Here is a 24,918-nt window from a genome sequence, read left to right as displayed (position 1 = left end):
CCCTACGTTTTATATAGTGGGGAACTTAATGTACATTGCAAAGTCAGCACGGGGAGCTGCAGCTCTAAAATTAGAAATAATACATTAATATATAATCATGTGCACAGAGGCCATCTTTAACTGGAGGTGAAACAGAGTGAAAGTCAGAGTTACCGTATTCAGGGATTCTGCAGTGAGCCGACCTTGGTGTTACGTCCAAAGTGGCCTTCAGCTGAAGATAACATTATGTCAGCAACAAACCCCTTACACGTTCACTACAGCTGAGATTCCCCTATGTTTCTGAGTGATCAGAACACAGGCAGAGAGCAGACTGCACAGTCATGGTGGGCCTCGACTTCATCTGCAGTACTTTTCTGCACCAGGTTCATTCAGGACACTGCTGCAGTGTAATATATAGAAGAACTGTGGGACACGAGTGTTTTAAACATGTGAGTCAGTGCTGCAGCAAGGTGATGTAAATGTAATCCTTATTTTGTGCATCTCTTAAGACTGCACATTTTGGCTCCTTTGGTGCAGTCTCGGAGCTGGAAATGAATCACGCTGATCTAAAAAAAGACCCTCCGCTTGTGCCAGTAGAATTTTCGTGGACTGTGAGTACGGGATTGGAGGAAAGGCAGCTTAAGATAGAAAGAGATGAGTCAGACTAGAGAAGAGGAGGCAGAGAACAGGCGGCTGCCGCTGTATCAGGAGGGATGAAGCATCTTGCAGTTTCAGCCTTTAAAATCTAGAGCCCTCAGGTGGACATTTGTAGGTACTGCAGCTGCAGTGTAACTGCAATCGTAGCCTGTGCTTTGCCTTATTATATATAAATATTTTATATATTGATGGATCTATAAGGTGGCAATATTTACTGATAACTGGAGCATTAAAAATCCTCGAATATTCTCTGTTTTCTGTATTAGATGTGTGCATGTGTGTTAGTCACGACTATCTCTAGTGTGCTAAAGCCTCCTCTGCTTTCAGTCCATACTGCTACCATATGGTGAAAGCGTGGTAATGCAGCTTAGATGACAAACATGGCTGCAAATAAAGAAATGAATCATCAATTTAATCTTTCATTTAAATGTTTATTGAATCAACTCAGGATGACTTTTACAATACGATTCATGAGGAATAAAACAGATTAAAACCAACATATTCAGTGAAAGACAAAAATAAAAAAATAAAGTGGTTGGCATTAAAAAAAAAAACAGAGACAACTTTGGGTTTATTCTGGAGCAGACACAAATCTGACCTGTTTAACCCTTGACCCTGATAATGGACAGACTAGCAGTGTACACTAGCAGGCTCTGTGTCAGCCCATTTTGAAAGTCCATAAAGAACTATTTAATCCCCCACTAGGGAGATGAATTGAAACAGATTTCATGGACATAATCCAGATTTATCCTAATCCATCTGAGCATGTTGGACGGGACAACACGAATAATAAAAAAAATAGGCACACAAGTTTACAGTTTTTTAAAGTAACAGATATCCCCATAAATACACAGCACTGTCGCTTCTCATTTTAAAGCAAAGAGCTGTCTTACTATGGCTTTAATGATGGATGGATGCAAGTAAAAAATCTAATGTTACATCTAGAAGGCTACATGCTAATAAAGTTTGATCATTCATAAGCTCTTATCCCTTCAACCTGAGGTGAGCTATGTTGCTGAATTCTTTAAGGAAGGCAGAAGACATAAGAAATCAAAGTAATAAAAATCAAACATTAACATAAATATAAGACTGCTCCCGCAGTTAACCCTCCTCGCTGCAGTTTACTCCCTGATGTCGTCACGGTCTGCGAGTCTCGTCTCGGTGCTGCCTGATTAACTGCTGCTAATAGCTTCTCTGCAGGGCGCCTGTTTTACAGCGACTCCATGCCGGCTGGGTTTGGAAACCAACAGCAGCAGTCAGACGCGACCAGACAGAGGTAACATGCAGAGTAATATTGTGCTTCTGTTAACCAAACATGTCAGTAACCATAATGTGTGCAACAGCTTCACATTCAATAATGCAAGGCAGCTGAGTGTGGAAGCAAACAGCTGCTTCTTCTCTGCAACAGTGTGCTTAAAATGATGTTACATCCATCAGCAAGCATATGGTCATTAAAACAACATTGTCTTTGATTTATCTACAGTTTAACAATGAACATTATATTATAATCCTGCAGCTGTAAGCAAACAGTCCATTATCAGCATTTAGTATCTTGCTGGCTCGTTCTCATAAGGGTTTAAAAAGAGCAACACACAACCTGATATTTCATAGTACACACTACCGATCACCTATAAATATTCTTCAATAAACAGGACAAACAGAACTCTGTCTTTGCGCAGCATAATGTTCACATTTAAGTCCTCACATTTTCCATCCTCAGAGCACAAGCTATTTCTATCTCCTTTAAGCCTGCAGAAATGTTCACTCACCCAGTCACACACGCACACGTATTTACACACAGACATGCACATCTCCTCCTCCTCCTCCTCCTCCTCTGTGTCTCCTCACACAAACATGGCGGGCGACACAAAGCTGTCCCCGCGGTTGACATTGGGGCCCTGATGATAGTCGTGGGGGTCGCTGTCTGTGCGCATGTAAGGAGGCGGGACCTCGTTGTTTCTGGGGTCATCCCAGCCAGAGGGGGCAGCAGAGTAGTAGTGCTCCCTGTCATCTGCGCCGTAATCCTCATCATCGTGGTAGGCATCCAGGTCCTGTTAGACACAAGAAAGTGCAGCTCTGTAAAAGGCAGTCTGTAACAAATACTGTGTCTGCTTGAAACAGATGAGGGGTCTCATCACACTATCTTTTGTCTCTGAAGCCTGTGATGGACAGTGTGTTTATGCAAACAGGGCTTCTGCAACTCTCTGTCCTTAATTTCAGGTAGAGTTACGATTTCAGAACATATGAACATTTTGAAGAAAAAATGCACCTCATTCCCAAATTTTGGAAAAACCTAGTAAGTGATTCATTGTTATTCTGTCCCTTCCCAAGCTAATGTCTAAGAATGCTGCAATCATGCAGTCACAGGCACAATTACGCAAAGTTTTATCAACCTCCACTGAGTGGCATCTGAGATTAGTTTGACTGCAAACTTCTGTTCTATCTAAATAACCATTCATTTGTCTGTGAAACAAAGACACTGCAGCTCGTTCACAGTCATAATTCCATTCTAGCAGATGGGATATTGAAATGGTTAAATTAAATACATAAAACCCACATATCCTTATTTATACGTCAATTCACAAACTGCGTTTTGTCCCAGATATTTTGCAACAGGAAAAGTGTTAATTAAACACTGCATGTAATTAAAATTGTATTTTTGGAATAGTTTTGTGTTAGGTTGTATTTTGAGGTGTTCCCTCAGCATGAAGGATGACATCCCCGCTGTTTGACAAGGTGCAGCTGCACAAAAGTTAAAATCAGACCTGTGAATACATACTGCAGGTGGTTATAAACAATGAACGATTATCAAAACTGTTCCACAATAAATAAGTGATCTGCTACAGTACATTTTGTTTTACACAGTGTCTATAAAAACATCCTCAGATATCCGCCTGATGAAGGTAAGCGAGCTTAGGTAAATAAAGCACAGTGAGCTGGATGACATAGTTAGCGTGTTGTGTTTTTGTGTTACAGGATTGTGTATCTGCATTTGTAACCAGCAGTCCCCTTACCGTGACTGGCTCGGCGCTCTGGGTAGAGTAGTATTGATCCTGCAGAGGTCTGTCATCGGCCACGGGGGCGGGACCGGGGTTTAGCTGCTGAGGACACACACGCACACGCACACACACGTCAGTCAGCATGTTGCAGCAGATATAATCGAAACTGTTAGCTGACACGTGAAACAGTTGTGCTGTTAATAATACTGTAGTCCTGATGGGGACTCACCCTGCTAGCAGAGCTGTTGGTCTTCTTCGGGGGAGGGGGTTTGTGCTTGGGTGGACCCCTGAAACACAAACACCTCTCCAGTGAGTCACAGAAATATGAGACGTACAGCTTCATTTCCTCTAAAGGACCGATTTGCATCTAACACACTGAACAAACAGAGGCATGACATCCACATGCAGTCAGACGGACACTCACTCTTTGTTGTTGCGGTGTTTGCGGTACATGGCTATGGCTGTTCCAATGATGGCCAACAGTAAGATGACTCCGATGAGAGCTCCTATGATGCTGCCTGTCGTCGCGCCCTTCTCAGGAAGGCGAGTGCCTGGAGAAATAAGAAGAGAGAGAATACCATGAGACAAGATCAAAGGCCATTTCAGATACATTGCTTTCCTTTATAGATATTTGTCACCACAATAATTGACAACCTTTATGCCTTATAAACCTTCAAAATAAAGTCACTATCAGTAGTCGTTTCTTTTGGGCAGTTTCAGCAGCTAATTTGTGACACTCTAAAAACAGGCGGTAAAACTATTCTGTATTGTTCAAGAAAAATACTACAATTAATTAAAGGGACATTTTCGGACACTTTCACTTTCAGAGTTAAATGAGGAAATCGATACCACTCTCATGTATGTTCTTTACACATGAAGCTACAGCCCTTAGCGTAGCTTATCATAAAGACTTTAAAGGCGAGACAGCTGGCCTGGTTCTGTCCAATGGTAGTAAAATCTGTCAGACTTTCTAGTTTAATTCATACAAAAAGAAGAGGAACTATTCCGGCAACTTAAAAATTACATATATGAGAGCGGTGTCAATCTTCTCTAATTATTTCTTTAAAGCAGAACAAGAGGAAGGCCATGAGACTTGGCAAGATGTTGTGGGATTGCCACAGTGTGTGAACTTTGAGTTGAAAATGTGTATTCATTTTCCTACGATAAAGAAGAAACCTCACGCTGAAATGAAAGAAAAGTCAGGGATCGTTATTAAAAAAATATTTTTTAAAGGAAAATATGTTAAGTCATCTTTCAAATTTTGTTATCTTAAATGATTTATATTGTGACCCCCTCTAAGGGTCCTACCCCCCCCGAAGTCGGGGACCACTGATTTAACAAACATCAATAGAAGTCGCACCGACACTGTGAAAACTTATAACTAAGGGTGGCCTCATAAAAACTCAGCAATGAGAATGTGTGTATAACTGTGTGTGTGTGTGTGTGTGTGTGTGTGTGCACAACACTGGTGAGGTACAGAAAGGGTCTTGATTAGAGCGTCGAGTCACATGGGTGATTAAGACGAACCAGAGGAATCATGCAGAGGTTCCACTAATGAACCATGACCACACTGAACATGAACCAACACACACACACACACACACACAATGCACGCACGCACACACTGTGTTTACGGAAGGTGCTACCCAGCTCATTATCCCCCCTGTATTCCCAGGGGATTATGCTAATGAGGGGGCGGTAAAGGGCAGAGAGGATCTGAAGCTCATATGATGAGAACAAACTCTGGTCGCAGTAATTGGAGGGGTCATGATTGAATGTTGTTAGTCCCCTAATTACATTTCTCCTCCAACAATAAACTACTTTGAATTTCTCCCAAAATAATTTCCATTCTTTCTCACATACAAAGTGTCCTAATGATCATCTCTTTCCATTTCTTACCACAGCCCAGCACATCATCTCTTAGTGATGACCCAACATGTTCCCCCGGGTACAATAGCGGCTTTCTCCCTTTTTTATGCTTTTTATTAAACCAAGTCATTCAAACAGCCTGCATGTTCCCGTCTACCAGCTACACAATGGGCTTTAGAAACACTCATTTTGGGTCATGTTATTATAATTTGGGTTTTTTGCAGTGTTTGATCGAATACATTGTTAAGTAAAAAGCTGGGAATTACATCATTAAAGACATGAAATATCGAAAGCGCAGAGTGCACCTTAATCTGCACAGTCACAACAGTAATCTCAAAGCCCCTTAACAATGAAGAAATAGAGTTCCCTGGATATAATTAACAGAACATTTTTCTTTTGATGGGGTGAACTGAGTTAATTATGTTGTTTGGATTTATTCTTTGGGGTACAAATAAGTTTTGCTTTGTTTTTTCCCCGAGCGCAAAACTTAATTCTGCTTCTGTCTGGGGACGAAAACCAACATGTGGTGCCCTCATTGCATCTCAAGTAGCTTTGCGTGTCTGAAGGGACACAAACCGCCACAGCACTCATACATGGAGAGGAATGTGTGTTAATTTGTTTGTAGTTTGTCAATTATACGTTTCCTTAAAGCACCTTCAAAGCATGTCAAGAGTGTGAGTAAGACGTTTCCTGTATATATAGATCAATGAACAAAAAACATGCTGTAAAAATGAACGCCTACATTAGTGACTATTTCAATACATTGCATATATGAGAATGCATGGAAAGAATGCACTGACATACATTTTGTTGAACAGATTTATACATTAATAGGTTCTTGAAATGATAACAGACTATTATTGTATCATTAAATGAACACATTTCTCTTCTTTAAGGTGGTGTTGAAGAAAAGTGATACAATTGTCTGAACTCAGTTCAAAGTTCTGTGGATAAACAACAGGGGTGGGAATCCCTGGGTAAGTCGTGATACGATACGGAACGATACAGAACGTTACAATACAATAAGACACGGAACGATACAGAATGATATGGAATGATACGATACGATACATGGCCCACAATAATATCACGATACAGCGATTCTGTAATAATTGATATACTGCAAGACAATCATATAATGATACATCAAAAGATTTGATAAACTGAAGAATACAAAAGGCCCCTAAAAGGTAAAGAGCAGGATTCATGTATTTGTTCACTTAAATTAGGCGTCAGTTTCACAGAATTTGACACAAACTCAGATGAAACGATGTGTTTTCAGTTCAACTTACAGAACTACAGAACAACTGTAAGAACAAATCCAGCTATCAACTTCTTTGGCCAGTTCGGCTGTGCACGTTACCCTCATTCATGTCATAAGCGCCACCTCGAGTCATGAAGTAGTGACGCGGTCAGAATCGCAGGGAAATCTGTTTAGAGCGTCATGTATTTGTAAATTATTATATCGATGATTGTATTGCACGAGTCAGAAAGATAATGTATGGCCATATTGGCATTTTGTCCCACCCCACCCAGAGTTGTTTTGTCTAAATGCCTCTTTATATCAGCCTTCACTAGATTTATTCCAAAGCTTTTTGATGGTTTCTAACTCCTCCGTAATAAAGAGGACAAGCAGTTATTATCATGCTGGAGGGGAAACTGAGGCCGAGCTGCAGGAAATGAAAACTAATTATTCATCCGACAATCCTAAAAGTGTCTAAGCAGGAGCCTGTAAAACATACTTTTGTTTCAGCTCAGCCATTAAACACTGTCTTATATATTTATGACTCTGGGTGATAAAAGAAGAAAAAAAAGTTACTTTAAATGGAACGCTGCTGAATAATTAGCCCGATATTTTACAAGGACTGTCGTGGAGGAGGCTGGAGAGCATTTTACTGTGAAATTCTGAGTCTAGTCACGACGGTTGTGCAGAGGGAAGCGAGAACGGAGGAGAGAAATAAAAAGACCTGGGCGTCTTCACAAAAACTCAAGCAACTGAGACGGACTGGATGAGAAACACGAGCTGGCATTCAGGCTCTGCTACATTTCCAACTGTTGCATCGAAAAATTTGGCATCAGACGCATCTAATCACATAAATTCAGATCTGTGTTGTGTACACCGCCCGCCACATGGTGGTGCTGTGCCTCTTTAAAACCAGAGCAGCGACTAGGACACACTCATTGACACTAACCCTGATACCTGCCGTGCCTTTCATGTGTTTTTCCTCTTATTGCTTCCTCATTCCGCAGCCGTGTCTGTTTATCGTCAAAGCCCCCTCCTCGCGGGATTTTTGTGAAACTCTACAGACAGCCCCCCACCACCACCAGCACCTCCAGCCTTTCTTTTGCCTTGCCTTATCTCACGGGTGTCATTATCCACCCAGAGTGATTCTCACTCAGCAGGTTTCAGGTAGAAAGCTGCTCCTCCCCGCTCTGATAACCTCTGATAGAGAACAGAAGAGGAGAAAAAAAAAGGGGCCAATTTCAAGGATTGAGGTGCGTTTGTGAATGACTTGACTCCAGAGCGTGCCCCCTGTGTTGGCCTTGGACGGCGGCCATGTATCGCGCTAATGAAATATCCCAGACAGAGAGAGAGAGAGGGAGAGAGGGGGCGAGACAGAGAGAGATTGTACATGTAAGTCTGCTGGGCCTGTTTAAATCTCTGTAGCTATTTGCCAAGGACATACAACCAGACATGTACTTAGAGTACACTACTACCAACACAAAATACACACTCGCGTGTTTCCATACTGCGCTGTATTAAGAAGCAGCTGGCATCCTCTGCTGCAGCCTTATCACTCAGCCTGACATATTTACACAAACACAGTGGTCTGCAGCTCTGCAGCGCGACCTTTGCCCTCATGCCTTTCCTTTTCAGACAATCATCTCATGCATACACAAAAACAGATCTACTTATTTGAACATTAATATAGACAGGAAAATGAGTTCACAAAATAAAGCCGAATGTATGCCAGCGTTGCCCCGAGGCAGAGAGCGGCTCTGACTCTCCAACGTTACCATGTTTATCTTTACCGAGAAGGAGGAGATGGTCCGCAGTTCAAACTCAGTTAAAGGTCAGCTCGATTTCTGTCAGCAGATCAATGCAGGGCCCATCCAGCAAGATACACATCTATCTCCTTCCTATATGCGAGCCCTCCATTGCTCACCCCTGCCTGCCTGGCCGGTCAGTCAACCATAGACCGGCTGTCTCCCACGGGGGCCCGAAGGAGGAGGAGGGAGGTTGGAGTGGGAGTGGAGGAAGAGGAGATGAGGCTGGATGGTTGGCTGGAACTGTCTCGAAATTACAGCAGAACCACTTCAGCTGGGGTCGAAAATACCAGCAGAATCTCTGGAGCTTTGGGATGCATGGCTGAATAAAGGCCGGTGGCGAGAAGTTCTACCTTTATTCGCTTCGTTTTTCTGTCGACTTTCAGAGGAGGTGGGGGGAAAAAAATCCAGCAGACAGATCAGCTCTCTTTAAAAAACTTCTTATGAGTCAGTGACAGGAAGGAGCTGAAAGGAGGAGAGAGAACTCAACGAAAAGAGGATTCGCTGAGAGATGAGTCAAGTTGTGGAGTCAAACAGTGGAGTTAGGGAGAGAATGACATTGAGGGGGAGAGAGAGAGGAGGTGAGAGGAATCAAAAGGAGGGAGAAAAAAAAGAGGGTGAGGCCCAGTGAGATGAAAGCTGTGATTAAGACGACGGCTTCTGAGGGATTTCCCGGCTGCTGCCTGCAACTGGCTGATCACACACTGAGGGGATGAAGGAGAGAGCGGGGAAGACAAAGATCTCCCATCCCTCTCTTTTCCACTCAATACCTTGTTCTCTCTTCCTGTGTGTTTACGCCGCTCCCTGAAGGGATTAAGGTTAACATGCTTGCCTATCCTCAGCTTCCCCACGCAGGGCCGGGGCTTTCGCTGCATTTATCTCTGCCTCCTCCCCTCTCTTTTCCTCCATCCGTCCATCCATCCATCCGTTCCCCTTCACTCCCATCATCCCTCTTTCCTGTCATCCCCGCTCCATCGCCAGTGTAATTTGGTATTCGCTTGTTTGGCCCCGGTAATACGACAGCACAAATCTGCAGCGTCTCCCTCCGCATCTCTTATCTCCTGTGCCTAACGAGAGGAGATAAGCCTGTTTTTATTACCCTCCCTGACCTCTTCCACAAAGCTGTGCACACACACACACACACAACATATACAAACACACACCTTAGCAAGTTTTCACTGCCTTGAATGCCTGCTAACCAGCTCGAAAAACAAAAAAAGTAATCTCAACCAGAGTGGGTCCAGTGGAGAAGAGGTTGAGATGTACATGTGGCTGGTCTTGGCTTAAGAGATTAGCAGGCCGCTGGTCACTAGAAACACAATCCTGCTGCAGCCGCTGATCAAATTCATTCCTAATGGGCGAGCTTGACTCTCTTAAAAAGGGACAGTTGACCAAAAATATCCAAAGCCAGGAGGCGTCCTGTCGGCTCAGCGGGCGGCAGCCTCGGCCATGTGGTGCTGACGTTGTGGGATTGACCCGCTTGTGAATTTCACTGCGTGTCGTCTTTGACTTGAAAGCGAGGGAGGAAAAGAGGCGCTCCACAGCGCGCTTTTTAGTAAGACAAGTCAGGAATGTCTGCTTAATTATATAAAACCAACAGTGTTTGATCAACCCCAACACCATTAACGTCTCTGAAGGAGCAAACATGCTTTTTGATTTCGTATTCCCTTTTAATATTGGTGAGTTTGTCTTTGTTGTTTTTGAGATGCGGTGGAAGTTTCAGCTGAGGTTTGCTCTTAATGTTGAAGTTTGAATGTAGCAAGACGAACCGGTTTGGGCTGAAATGCGAGCCTTTTGAACTCAGTCGAGACAGGGTACAGAACCGCCCATCATAGAGAGAAAGAAAAAACACACACACACACAGAAGGCTAGCAGAGTCACAGCGGAGTGCCTGGAGATGAGATTAGGACCGAATGAATTGATGGCCTCTGAAAGAGATTAAGATAAAACACAGTGCACGTAATCTCATTGCTCACTAAGAGAAAAGAAAAACCCCAGCCTTTAGATTCGGAGGTTAAACACACACCCCATCCATCCATCTATTGGCGCATAGTTTCAGGTGGATGTACACCTGCCGAGCGCCCTGGTAATACAGTAACCTAAGAATCAACGTATAGATAAGTGCACGTGGAGGGAGGAGACGACAGGAGGAGGGGGGAGTTGAAGAAGAGGAAAAACAAAGCAAAAATAGAACAAAGTAAAGCTTGTGGCTGCGCATGCATGAGCTGCAGGTCCACACACCTCTACACTTTAATTATTCACAATCAATGAGAGTGCGACTGTGTTGAGAGCTGCAGCTTCCTCTGACATTAATTTTATGGCATTTGAAGACCTGAGACACCCACTACCACAATCAGCGCCTCCATCACTGTCATTCACTGCTCACTGCACTCGTGATAACATTACAATTCATTCAGCACAGGACAAATCAGATCAGAGTGATTGTGCTTGTTCGGACAACGCGACCAGCCGAGCAGCTCAGAGGAGACAGACTCTTCAGATTTGTCTGTAGGAAACGCTGACTTGTGTGTGTGTGTGTGTGTGTGTGTGTGTGATGCTGCCAGGGTTTGCAGTTTGGGCAGATCAGTAGTGCTGGTCATTTCTAATCTACTGTGATTCCGGAGCTCAACCTCGTGCGTTGCGACCGTCTGAGGATTAAATCCGTGTCACTGACACTGTTGTTTGGGTGTGCCAGTGTGAGAGGGGGGTGCGAAGACTCTGTGCATGTGTGTGCGTGCGTTCTGACATTTTAAAAAGCTGCGTGGTGGTTAATGTGAAAACTCTGCATGGCGCGCGTGTGAGAGTGTATGTGTGTGTGTGCGTGTGTGTGTGTGCGTGTGTATGTGTGACGCTGCTCTCCCTCTCCCTCTCTGGGGAGACAGTGTGTTCCCTGCCACAGTGCATCAAAGCACACTCAGTTGCCTTGGGAGAAGGCAGGGACTATCTCTCTCTCTCTCCATCTCTTTCCCTCTCTCTCTTCATGCCTCCGTCATCCCCTCACCCTCCCCTCCATCTCCTTCTCGCTTTCCTTCCTTCTCTGACAAGGTCGCTGTTTGCCTCTTGCTGTCTCCCTTGTCAATATTTACAGTCCACTTTACACTGGCACTGAGGTGGTCGGCTGCAGCCAGCAGAGAAAGCGGGGTTGCATTAGCCAAATGTAGCTGTCCACTCAGGGCATGAATGATCTGTTGTACTACAAGCAGCACTCTGCTTGTCCTCCTCTCTCTCTCTCTCGGTTGTACTTTCTCTCTCTCTCTCTCTGTCACACGCACACACTACAGAGAAAGGTAGGAGGTAACAGGTAGAGCTGGACACAGCAGGCAAGTACTTAACAGAACAGTAACAAGTGCTAAAAGCACAAGGCAGATTGTAATGTCATGTGTGGCAGCACATTCAATCCAAAAAACACATTTTAGCACTCATTATGACACGAAACAGCACTTTTTTAAACAAATGTGCTGATTAAAAAGCTACATGTTGTACATTTAACATCATATGAATAAAATCTTACATTAAAACATTTATGATTTAGTATCAGACGTATAAAAAGCTGTTTATAATTAAGAGAAACTCTTGGGATAGCGCTTGAAGCATTAAAACAATAATATGCTTCCAATATTAATGTAGAGGCCTTTTATCATGATATGTTCAATGTTTGCAAAATGACATTACAGCTGTTGGCTAATGAAATCAGCTGGTTTTCACCAGACAACAAATTCATTATTAATTGAATTAATTAATCTAGTCTGTCTTCACTTACAACTGACTTGGATTTATGTTTTTTTATTACAACAGAATAGCAGAAAATCATCATATTTCAGAGCAGGGGAAAACTATTATAATACTAAGTATAATTTAGTGATTTTGCTTTTAAAGCCATATTTAGTTGCTCTGAAAAGATCGATAAAGCTCTCATATCTCTCTGTTAAGTATTGGGATGGACCCAGTCTCGGATCCCATCGTCTGACGACAATGTAGCCTCTGGGGACAACAGTGAACGTGCCGGGCGTGTAGCCAGATAAACTACTTCTTTTTCCTTGTGCGCTTTTCTTGTGATTGACTTTATTTAACTGCTCTTACCTTTGCCGAAATGTCAACATCATGATGCAGATGCAGAAGTAAAAATGAAGCTTTATCAGGTCTGTCCTCAAGAGGAGAAGAAAACTACTTTTAAAATGCCCGTTTGTTGAACGGAGGTCGGATTGATCGTTTCTGATGCATTCGAGGAAGTTGGGAAATCTGAACGCTAGGCGGCTTGCGTGACACAGCGTCAAGGGAATTTATCTCAAGTTGAATTTTAGATCTAGAGCAGATTGTTAGCTGTTAGCATGCAGATGTCTGTTTGTAGAGATTAATAAGAAGGTAAATCGTTGTCAGATAGCTGCTAGTGTGAGACGGGATGCGGCGCATTACGTTACGCCTGCTTTTGCTTTCCACACCGCCTGCTTTTACCGCTAATTATCTTAGCTACCCTGTTACCCTGGAAGCAGTGGCTAAACAAATCTGTTGCAAGCAGCGGTGGGGTAACCTCACATCAACAAACTGACATTTCTTCATCTGTACAAATTAAACACGACAATATAAATAACTTGTTTACTACTGAGCCTCAGATGTATTTCTCAGGTTCGGAGAGAGCCCGTTTCTTCCCTGCGTCTCCCGCAATAAGCTAACATAATCTCATCCTGCGTCTGTAGCTGCACACTGCGCTCAGACTTAAAAAGTGTTTTGATCTTCTTATCTAAGGACTATTCCTGTAAGTGTAAGAAAGTGAGAAATTCAAAGGGCCTTTCAAATAGCAGCAGGTGTCCTACATTTTCAACACACACCAGAAAACAGGTTTGTATGTAAGCCTGGAAAGTAATCAGGTTATTACTGTAGGCTTAGATCACATTTACAGATTAAACATGCGGTAACAAGCAGCTGTAATGGAAACTGACGTTCGGAGGTAAGCTTCCCACCTGGGGAAATACTGTAAATTACACTAAATGTTGCAATCTGGTAATATCCACACACCTATTTTACCTCCCAATACCTTCAGGCTTTCCATCCATCTTCTTGCCCTGCTTTTTCCTCTCTTGCTCATCCCACCTCCCGCTCCTCCTCTCTCTCCTCCTCCACCAGTGTCACCGCGGCCTCGAGGCCAGGCAGTCAGGAGCAGCTGGTGTGTTTACCTGCCCTCCTAACCACTGCTAACCTCTGGCAAGAAGGGACTCTCACCTCATTACCCACCACATACAACCTGAAACTCTGCTATCCTCTTAGATTTCTCCCCTGCAGCCGGGATGCTACACTGTAATAGCCTCCTGAACAGCAGCGGTGCAATCTATTCAGCAGCCTGCTGTGCAGAAATGTTACATATAATGAGGAAAAAAATAACGTCAAGGACTTGGCAACCGCTCCTTTTCCTCCCTCGTTCTCTTAAGCGTGGAGAGTCTGCTCGCTCGCTTCTCTCAACTCTCGCCGACTCGCATGAGAGTGCTCTTCATGTCGCCCTCTTACAAAGTTCCTCACACTGACTGCCAGAAAGCGAACAACGCACAGAGGAAGAGACAGAGATGGCAAAGGAAGGAGGAGAGTGTAGTACATACAGGAAAGAACACAGAGCAGAGAGAAAAGAAGATTTAAGCTGGAGGGTAGAGAGGTAGATTTGTAGGACAGGAAGGAATCAAGGAAGAAGAGACGAGTGGCAAGAGAAGTCTAATGACGTATCAAATTAATGGCCCTAGTTTGAAATTTGCAGCGTTCTTTTGTTGGGATAATGATTTCCTTTCAAGTGTTGTTTACCGTGTTTGTACCTGCTTTATTGTTGACCACAAAGCAGGCAGCCTAAAACAGCCTCACATGGTGTCCTCAGAGTGCCGTAGCAGTAATAGGCCCCACTCTCCCTCAAACTGCCTCTCATCAGCTGCTGATTAATGACACACACGGCTGTAATGGTCCTGCACGCTCTCCACATTCATTCACTTTCCTCTTCATCCCCCGTCCCTGGAGAGGAAGCACAACAATGCTCCCTGTCGAGACGACCAAAAAACGACGCTCTCGCCGAACTCGAATTCAAACGCTCATTAAGAAAGACGTTTCTTCCATCGCCGTTCAGTTATGCATTGCTACTGGGAGCGGGCCGAGAGGAACAATAGAATACATAAGGAGATGGGAAGGTGGAGAAGAAAGCATTCAGAGTTCAATTTATCTGTATGGGAGTAAAGAATGGTTTCATTAGTGCTTAAATGCGGCTGATTGGCTGCTTGGCGTGGAGTGCTGGTGATTTATGCATCTGGAAAAAGGATGCAACCCATATTCTGGCACAAGATGTGCGCACACAATCACAACACACATTCTGTACACTTTGAATCTGGGCCTCTGGATGTAAATCAGAGGAAAAACAACAAACTGTTGTTTGCTACCAGAAATGTGTTCCTCCTTTGATTTCTGCAACTGCTGTGCATGTGTCACAATTCTCTATAGTAATCATTGTGTCTGTTGTGCAGCTCTGTCAACAACCGTCTCACTGCAGCTGCTCTTTCTCTAACTCAATGGCCAGCGTCTTTAAAGTGGAAATACAAACATATAAATGTGAGTGAGCGTGCATGCTGGCAGGCCCACATGTCAAGGCCTTGCACAGGCAGAGAAGGGCACAAGGACATCCACCTCCAACCTTACGTGCTTTCTAGTGCACGGATGAAAGATATCAAACAGCTGTACGAACATTAAATGACATTATTACACCATTAAAAACCTTGTAGCATCAGTAGCAAACACATTCTCATCCTCCACCAGGTAATGAACGTCCCTAAACTCATTGTTCCAAACCAGAAATGGTTGCAGGCGCAGGTTAGTAATTGAAAATGCTCTTTTATGCACTTTTCATCTGAATATTCAGATATTACCAAACTCCTCCGCCTCTCATTTCCCCGCGTTTAAATCCTCCTGTCTCCCCCTCTGGGCGGAGGGTGGGGGCGTCTGTTTATCAGGGAGTGTTTGTGTTTCTGTGTGTCTCACAGCAGCAGTATTTATGTTCAGCGTTGGAGGGTAATCAATACTGTTTCAGTGAAGGACACTTGGGAGCAGATTGGAACCCAAATCCAAGCCGGCATGAAAGACAACATGACAGAAACACTTGCTGCTCGACCTGAAGGGGCTCAGTGTGACATCCACCCTGACTGTTTGTCAAGAGCATGCGCGCACACATAAACGAAGCACACCCTTTCAAGCAGGCACACTTTGACACGCCTGTGAACCCGTAAGAGTATCTTCAAAAACAGTTAAAAACATTTACACACTGCTACATCAAAGCAGGCAGACTAATGAGTTATTGACCGATGAGCGCACACACAATATATTTCACATCGCGAGGCAGACGTGACCGGCGTCCTTGTCACAGCTAAACAGAATGTGCAATAATAAGAGTGTGTGTTTGCATGCCTGCCTGTTCGAGTGCGTCTGTGTGTGCGTGCGTGCAAGCATGCACGGGGCTCACGGTGTGTACACAAGTCATTATTAGAGGTTTAGTGTGTGCTCACCAGTCAGTCAGGCTCCAGTCAGAGGAGTCAGCTTAAGGGCTCATAGCAGCTCCCTGAGGAGACACTAAATACCATCAGCCGTTTAAATCCATCCATGACCATTTTAAATATGCAGCACACACTCACTCCATTTTTAATAAGGGCTCTGAGCAAGACAGAGGGAGAAAAAAAGGACAGAGAAGAGACAGAGACAGGCCGCAAGAGAGAGAGAGAGAAAGGAGGGAGGGCAGACTGGAGTGGAGGCAGAGGGAGGAATATGAGGGGAAGGAGGAGAGCAGAGTCTGTTGCATTGATTTCTTGGCAGTTTGGCACCGGCCCTGATTCGCCTGGAAAAGCCACAGATGTGTCAGAGCCGGTTAGGCACGCCAGAAGAGAGGGAACACGCATGCACACCCAACTCAAGTCACATGCATGCACATGAACAGACGACACACACATGAAAAGGAGAGAATACCCAGCGTGCTCTCAAAGTGTCTTGCGAGCGAGCGAGGATTACAAAAGCACCTGTGTGTGCGAGCTGAGGATGATGCAAGAGGTTTTGATGCCTTCCTGGGGAAAACCAGGCGTTTTCTCTCAGAAGGACGTCAAAAATAGACACTATTACACACACCTAGATGGGCAGTAAATTTCTTCTTAATCCCCGGCTTAGCTTAGCTCAAAAACCTGTCTGTTCTGCTCAGCTTTCAAAGCACACCTGGCTGTGTGCGGGTGTGTGCACGGCCCGGCGGAACAGCAGGGAACAGTCGGATGTACATTTGGATGTGAGGGCGGGTGAGACTTTAGGATCAAAGTCGGGGGCTGGGGGAGAATCAACTGATCTTAGCTGTGAATCCACGAGCAACCTCCAGACAGACTACCTGATTAGCTGAGCATTTGTGGCTTATATCCAGAGTGAAAAGCGAAGGAGAATATTGATGATAAAGCCTGCGGCAGAATTGTATCAAGGTCCACTTAAAGCTGATGTCAAACGGAAGGGTTAGATTTCCATTAGACTTGCCTCTATAGACGCCTCCATCAAATATTAGAGGTTTGAAATGACAATTATTTATTTTATGAAGTAGACAATAAAAGTTCTGTATGTTTTAGCGCATTACACAATGTAGAATGACTCTATGGCGATCAGCTGAAGATATTGTTGCAGCAAGCTCTTACTGAAATCATTCACAAGAAAGCAGCACAGGCCTCGATTCCATACGTGCAGACTGTGTGGATGATGCACTTGCTTTTCCACAGCCTGTTGAACTAATGATGGAGACGACAGGTGGAAGCTGCACCTGTGTGCCGAACACTTACCACCAAGTGAGTAAATCCTATATGTCAACAGAGCTCACTCAGCGGGAATGATGTCACTCTCGGTATAATAGAACTGTGGCTCGCCTCACACACACTTCCTGCTCCCGGCAAACACATGGCAAGCTCGGTCTCTCTTGCTCCAGGTGACAGGTGTGTCACAGCAGCAGCGTGGCAGGAACCTGCTGATCCCAGCCGACAGACTGAATGACCGGTTAGTCAGCCCGCCGTCTGACTCACTGACCGAGAGGAAGAGCTCACTCACCGCTGCTTTGTGTAAACACGGGTCCATTCTCAAAGAAGAAAGAGGGCGAACGTGTCACTCTCGGGTCAAACGGAGACACACGTGGAGATGCAGACACACAGGGATAGATAAGATGCAGATTAGACATGCTTTGTTTATTACCCTCTGTGTCACAGACCAAACTGGTCCCCGGTCCCGCCGTTCATTCTGCTGTCAGTGAAGACACAATAGGACAGTCACACTTTCTTTGACGCGACACTCTGGAATGTTAATCACCACAGAAACCCATTATCTTCACATCCTCTCGCTCCCTCCCTCCATTTGTCTTCCTCTCTTTTTTTTTTAAAAGCTGACAAACTCGCTGCTCGTTACTAGAAAGTACCATTGTTTCATTGAGCGCACATGTAGAGGGAGACGGAGACATGAGGCGGAGGAGATAAGAGGAGGCGGCGGCGGAGAGAGAGGGAGAGGGAAGGCCTGCCTGACTGCTGACATAAATTGGGGATCATAAAAAGTGTCGTCCCAGAATTAATCTGCGAAGAATGAATAAAGTGAAGTACCGCGGGGAGAGGTGCATGTGTGTGAGTGTGTGTGTAGCTGAGGATTGTTCTTGAATTCTTAATGAAGACGCATGAATAGAAAGAAAGACATAACTTTCAAATTCATAAAGGTTGATGATCTAGGTTCATGAGGATGTGTGTGGGCTCTTTTGAACAGTAGAGCCACAGCGTTGTATGCATTCTCTATGTGGTTGTGTGTGTGTTGGAATCTTGTGTGTGTTTGTGCCACAGCTGTGACATACTCCTCCCTCTGCTGCAGCGCCTACAGGAAGTGCCACATACATCATGAATTTTATGCATAAGGCTGAATGTCAACACAGATGCATAATTTTTGCGGTAAAATGCTAAATGTCACCAAACACCAGGCTCTGTTTCCATGGACTACGGGGCCTCGTATCACTGGAGGATGCGCCCGCGGTTGGAAGTGGCCACGCCAGCCGTCACAGCAGAACTCAAAGGCTACGAGTGTACAGTACGCAGTTGTGGCAGGAGTCGGGGAGGAGGCGACAAGCGAGATCGGGGGGACAAGGAGGGTAATGAAAGCAGATCTGAAGGAGGAGGGAGTGAGGCTTTGCACTTCTGTTGCTTTTTCTTCACAAGGCAGATGCATTTGCAGAAGAAAAGAGTAAATATGATCCTTTAACACATAATTAAATTCTTTAACATAATCCTTAAGGAGCTTGAAGGCTTAAAAATATTGTTTATAATCTCCCAGCTCTAAAGCAAAGCTATATATGATGTAATTAAATATGATGTAATCTGATATATTTGCTTACTTTGGAGACGTTCAGCTCACATTTTAAACAAAGATCTGAGAGTTTGGCTGCACAGCATGCATTTTTTTAATCACTGACCCACCCCTGGGACACCAAGGTTTAGAAAAATTAAAAGGATTTTTCAGCAGAAAAACTTCTGAGTGGTGTGAAAAGCGCCTGCAGTTGTTGCTGATGTTCACTGGGTCTCTGGGGTGCAGCTGCAAAGTCTGTCCTTCTTCCGGCACCAGCTGTCATTTGACGTGTTCGCTGACGTAGTTTGGGGAAAAGATGTTTCAGCTTGAATTTCTATTCTGCACCTTTGCTTGAACTGAAAACTAGGTACACGTCTATCAGTGGCATCTCAAAATATTAATGTAGAGGATGTTATATTATATTTTCACCCAACTTTACCATCAACACTGATTGGACATTAAAGACTCACTCCAGTGAAAATTAAGTGTTTAACCTTGTAAACATCTCCATGTGGTGTTTTTCATGTGCTACAAGATGTATCAGGAGTCATCTCCATGGCTCGGTTTTAAACTGCAGTGTACCAAGGACAGGCTGAACAACACGTTTTCAGATTGGCAGGTTTGAGACGTCACAAACCTAAGGAGCCAATCCCGTTAACCGTCATCTTTGCAAACTCACTGACTACTAACATTAATGTTACTACTGCTAATTACTACATTTCAAGCTAGCTAAGATTCAACAAGTTGCCACTGAGCGATGGAAGAGAAAGTGTTTTGTTTTTGCGAGGGAGAAGGAGGAGATGCTTTGAGAGGATTTTTAAAAGGTTGTTAAGCGTATTTTGCAGAAACAACACAATTTATTATTTCAAGCAGAGCCTGTCTATCAATATGACAGGAGCTGATATTTAACATAACTCTGGGGAATAACTCTCTGTAGGTAATAAAAGCTTGGTTCATCCAAAAAGAAAGTTCTCTCTTGCCTTTGGTCTCTGGCCAAAAGATAGTTTTGGATTTATTTTGCAAATGTATGTTTTATCTGTCTCAGATTTCCACTGCTACACCGATACAATAAAGGTTAATAAAACTTTATCTGTGGAGCTCTCAGCACTGAGGCCCCATATAATCCTGGCAGTAATAGTGATTTTATCTGAACACAGCATTAAGATAATGACATGAAATCCAGCAGCCTTTACATTTACACCAGGTATTAGGAAGCGTTCTTGTTATCTGTTTTCTACCTGCCCTGTGATTGACTCCAAAAGCATAAATGAATAAGGTCGAGCAGGACTGCCAAAAATTGGATGTATAAGAGAAGTGTATACTGTGTTCAAACATGGCTCCCTTTTCATTTCTATGCAAGTTGCTCACTGTGCTTATTACACTAAGGTGACCAGATTTCTGAAATGAAAATCGGGGACATTTTCAATGCGGCGGTGAAAAATCATTAAATATTATCATTATGAAATAAAAAACAGGGACAAGTACTTTTTCCATGTATTTTAACCAGCTTTTATAACAGAAATGTTGCAATCAAACAAATGGGTGACATCACCAACCATCCAGCCACTGAGGAAGACAAAAATATCAATATAAGTTGGGATGGATTTTTTGGTCAGAAGTTTCTACTCACAACTGAATACTGAACTGATATTTATGACACAAAAGATTGTTGTTGTTGACGCTGCTGCGTCTGTACGTCATACGACGTCTTCTCTGGCGATGCGTTAAATGGCTACCGTAATAACTGGTGTTTGAGTCTGCGCGCATTTCCCCCCATTCAGTGTCAAAATCGGGGACATTTTCGGGGACACCTTTGACCGGGGACAGGTCACCCAAAACGGGGACTGTCCCCGGAAATCGGGGACGTCTGGTCACCTTATATTACACAGCTGTGTTAAATACTTGATTCTGATTGGTTAATTACAGCATTCCGAAGTCTGTTAGTTTCTGATAACAGGTCGTTGTTATGAAGAACAGGCCATTGCTAGGGATGCGGCTCTAGTCACACAATTCGGAGGATTAACTGTAATCATATCAGTCTGCCGAAAGAAGTCCGGTAAATTTGACGTCAGTCTGTGTACTGAGGGGGAAAAAAAGCGATGAAAACAGCAGAGAGAAAGCTTTACAGGTTAGATGACGCAAAAACTGTAGGCTGTAAAACTGAAGACGGCACATGAAGTAAACATTAAACGGAATGGAAAAGAAAATGTCAACAGACTCTGAAAGTGACGAGACAGAAAACCTCAATCAGGTGCTGCGCTGTTTCCTGCGGTGCGGTTCACCGTGTCTTACTTTACCATCAGTGGAAATGTTTTCATTTCATGGAAGTACAAACAGATAGATTAGCTCATTTTAATGTGAGTAATAACAGCAAGCTTAGCTTATTTTAAAGTGAGTAATAACAGCTAGCTTAGCTCATTTTAATGTGAGTTAAAACCGCTAGCTTAGCTTATTTTAAAGTGAGTAATAACAGCTAGCTTAGCTCATTTAAATGTGAGTAAAAACAGCTAGCTTAGTTCATTTTAATGTGGGTAATAACAGCTAGCTTAGCTCATTTTAATGTGAGTAAAAACAGCTAGCTTAGTTCATTTTAATGTGAGTAATAACAGTAAGCTTAGCTTATTTTAAAGTGAGTAATAACAGCTAGCTTCACTCATTTTAATGTGAGTAATAACAGCTAGCTTAGTTCATTTTAATGTGGGTAAAAACAGCTAGCTTAGTTCATTTTAATGTGAGTAATAACAGCTAGCTTAGTTCATTTTAATGTGAGTAATAACAGCTAGCTTAGCTCATTTTAATGTGAGTAAAAACAGCTAGCTTAGTCCATTTTAATGTGGGTAATAACACCTAGCTTAGCTCATTTGAATGTGATAGAAACAGTTAGCTTAGTTCATTTTAATGTGAGTAATAACAGCTAGCTTAGCTCATTTAATGTGAGTAATAACAGTTAGGTTAGCTCAATAGAACCTGTCCGGGTTCCATTTCATTATCTCTCATTAGTATGCTGAAAAAGTCACATTGGACTACCTAACAGAATTCCTGCGTCCATGGAGCATGCTCAGTAGAGTCCCTCCCCAGACGTCCTAGAAATCCAATGAAGGCCCCAGAAGATTGAAATATAAAGTTCTAAACTGTCTGCATGGCTTGATAGCACACGTTTGTGACAAAATGTTCCTTTTGGTAATTGGGGTTACCTGACCCTTTAACATTTTCTAATATGTCTTTCATCGTCCTTATCAACACTTTATAGTCATAACAGCCAGAGGGAAGAGAAAACACACAGGCACGGGGGATGTGAGGACAGAAAGGAAGACGGAAGAATAAGAAGCCACTGAAGCAAATACATGGCTGAAACTCTTCCTCCAAGGCAGCAGACCACCAGCTGAGCTCCCCAAGAGACAAACTGCCATATCTATGTGGAGAGCCGGCATCGTGTATATTTCAACAGAACACACAGATAGAAACTCCAGCAATAACAGGCGGTAACAGTTACATAAAGAAGTTTGGTAATTTTGCATTTAAAGAGCTAAGTTTGTGCTCATGACCTTTAAAGTTGAAGGGGTGAGTAATGAGGAGCAGGGCGAGGAGCCAGGCCTGCCTGAGAGGCTGCTGAATGAAGGACAGGGATGGAGAGATGGGTGAGAGAAAGAGATGGCGAGAGAGAGAGAAAGTAAGAAAAGGAGAAATATGAAGGCACTGTCGTCTCATTTCTTCTCCCTCCGGCTCCCCCAGCTGTTGTTCTCGCTCCCTCTCTCAATCGCTTCTCATTGTCACTCATCCCTCCAATCACCCCTAACCACTTGTGCAACCCTCCCCCTTCCTCCTCTCTGTTTCCCTTCCTTCCTTACTTCACTCGCTCGCTCTCTTCCTCCTCTTCTTCTTTCCCTCTCTTTCTCCATCCACACAAATGACTCAGTGAAACAGGTCAAGTGTTACAAAATTCCCCCTGCAGCTCAACCTGCCTAATACAAGGCCCGGCTCATTGCACCAAGACAAGTAATACGCTGCCTACTCACTGGGAGCAGGACTCGCACACACACACACTTACACACATATTCATTCACACGGGGTCACCGCCAACACACTATGAATATAAGATCATGAAATGCCAAGGAAATTTGCATATTCATCCATTATATGCATGCATGCCAACTCACACCAGAAAACATTAGAAGTCATCTGACTTCATTCATTTTTATCATTTTTAGAAGCAGTTTCTTCAAGTCCAAGATGTAGAAAACATTTTCATTGCTTGTCTCCAAGTGGAAAATGTGCATGTTTTAAACAAAAGAGAAACATTACAAATATTCTAATAATAGCTGCAAAACAATAACTTAATAATCAGCATCTGTTTTGAGAGGCGATTAATTGCAAAAGAGAAAAACATTTCAATTTCTAGCATCTAAATTTCTTATCTCATGTGATGGTAAACCGAACATCTTTTCCTTTTTAGCTACCAGTGGGGAAAACAAGCAATACAGACATTAACTTGGACATTTTATAGAGCACATAAGGAATGAATAAATCTCTGCAGATTAATCAGTAATGAAAATAATCCTCAGTAGCAGCCCTACATATTTATACTACATTAAATACTGCACTAAAGCCAGAACAAAAATTGGAAGGAGCATAGTGCCTCAGTCTCTCTCTACCTCTCCCACCTCCTCACGCTAATGAATAGCAATTGGGAGACAAAAAAGCCCGGAGCACTCGACTAAAAGTCGTATTAAGAGGAGGACAATAGAGTAAAGGGCCTTAAACAGGATAAATGACCGGGAAAAACTAAAGTCAACACACACACTTGCCCTTTAACACGCACCATGAAAAACCTGGCGCGAGACAGTCCAGCGTGCGAGCGTGTTTGCTCTGCAGGCTCAGTGTTGTGATATTGAAACGTAACAGCTCCATATATCAGGATGGTGGGGACCTATATGGAGGATAAACGACCGGCGTGCAGCACCTGGACAGTGTGTGTAATACACAGATAAATAACTGTGGACTGGGAGGCATGTGACGACACGCGGAGATCACGTAAACCTCCGAGACAATAAACAGAAGACGATTTGACTGGAGCACGCATGTTTTTAAGAGCGCTGCTTCTCTGAATCCTCTGGGTAAGACGGTCGTTTGGGAGGGTAATGACTTAGGAGAACTGAAATGTACTGGAACATAAATTAATCACAATGTGGGACCTAGCATCCACGCACACACTGCAAGCGCTTAGTGCTATCTATTTTCTGCTGTTTATACCCCGTTGTTAGGGCACAACAAAGAAGTTCCAGCTATTACACACGGTGAACAGAGTGTCATTCTGTGCTGATGTTTCCGCTCGCTGCCCCCGTTGAAGGCAGGCCGGTCAGATCGGAGGTCTGAGGCCGGGATGAGCCAGTTATTACTGTCAAGGTGGCAAAGATCACATCACATTCATGTTAGCGAGAGCTGTAATCGACTCCTGTTAGTAAACATTTCACGTACAGCCCCTGAGATGCCAAAAGCCATATTTGAATAACATTTAATTTCCTCCTCCAAGATAAGACCTTTTGTCCGTTCAAGACGATTTTATTCCATCGCTGCCCTGAGCTGACAGTTAAATGGACGGGGGATGATGGTGCAGTGGTGTGCTTTGCATGGCAATGCTGAGCTATTTGCTAAAGTCTCACTCACTCCCTTTCTCACATCACACACTGTAGTGCACTTCAGCTGTGAGTCGGGGCTGTTACCCATGATGCCTCGGCTGCGGGGCTGGGTGACAGGCGATGAAGGAGGAATCGCTGACAGAGGAGGGAGGCGAAGACGTACAGGAGACGATCAGCAGGTGTTGCATCGTGGTCACAGATCACCACAGAGGCACTAAACGACACACACGCACTCTTACACACTCACAAAAGAAAAGGGCACTGTCTGAGTCTTGCAATCAAAGACTTATCAGCTCAGAGCAGTTTCATGTTGTGCATGCAGATTTCTGTTTCTTGGAGCATAATTAATGGGTTAAATCAATAATGCATTTCCCTTTTTAAATGATGCC

At 43.7% G+C, this 24,918-nt stretch overlaps 1 protein-coding gene across 2 annotated transcripts in view; it reads right to left on the bottom strand.

The window, feature by feature from the left end:
• Positions 1-1,085: 1,085 nt before the first annotated feature.
• LOC138583686 (nectin-2) overlaps positions 1,086-24,918 on the bottom strand; it is an 80,230-nt gene continuing 56,397 nt past the window's right edge. The window contains exons 7-10 of one of the 2 annotated variants that reach the window (XM_069655643.1): positions 4,060-4,186; positions 3,865-3,922; positions 3,651-3,737; positions 1,086-2,687 (exon numbers count right to left, since the gene is read on the bottom strand). In XM_069655643.1, coding sequence (XP_069511744.1) covers positions 2,481-2,687; positions 3,651-3,737; positions 3,865-3,922; positions 4,060-4,186 — 479 coding nt within the window. In that variant the 3' untranslated portion in view covers positions 1,086-2,480. The remainder of the gene's footprint in view (positions 2,688-3,650; positions 3,738-3,864; positions 3,923-4,059; positions 4,187-24,918) is intronic. The other variant, XM_069655644.1, reaches the window with a different exon arrangement.

This window comes from Semicossyphus pulcher, unplaced genomic scaffold (genome assembly GCF_022749685.1).
Source record: "Semicossyphus pulcher isolate SPU_LCO1_2020_fin unplaced genomic scaffold, fSemPul1.0.p SCAF_9, whole genome shotgun sequence".
Taxonomy (NCBI): Eukaryota; Metazoa; Chordata; class Actinopteri; order Labriformes; family Labridae; genus Semicossyphus; species Semicossyphus pulcher.
This window is presented reverse-complemented; position numbering and strand designations above follow the sequence as displayed.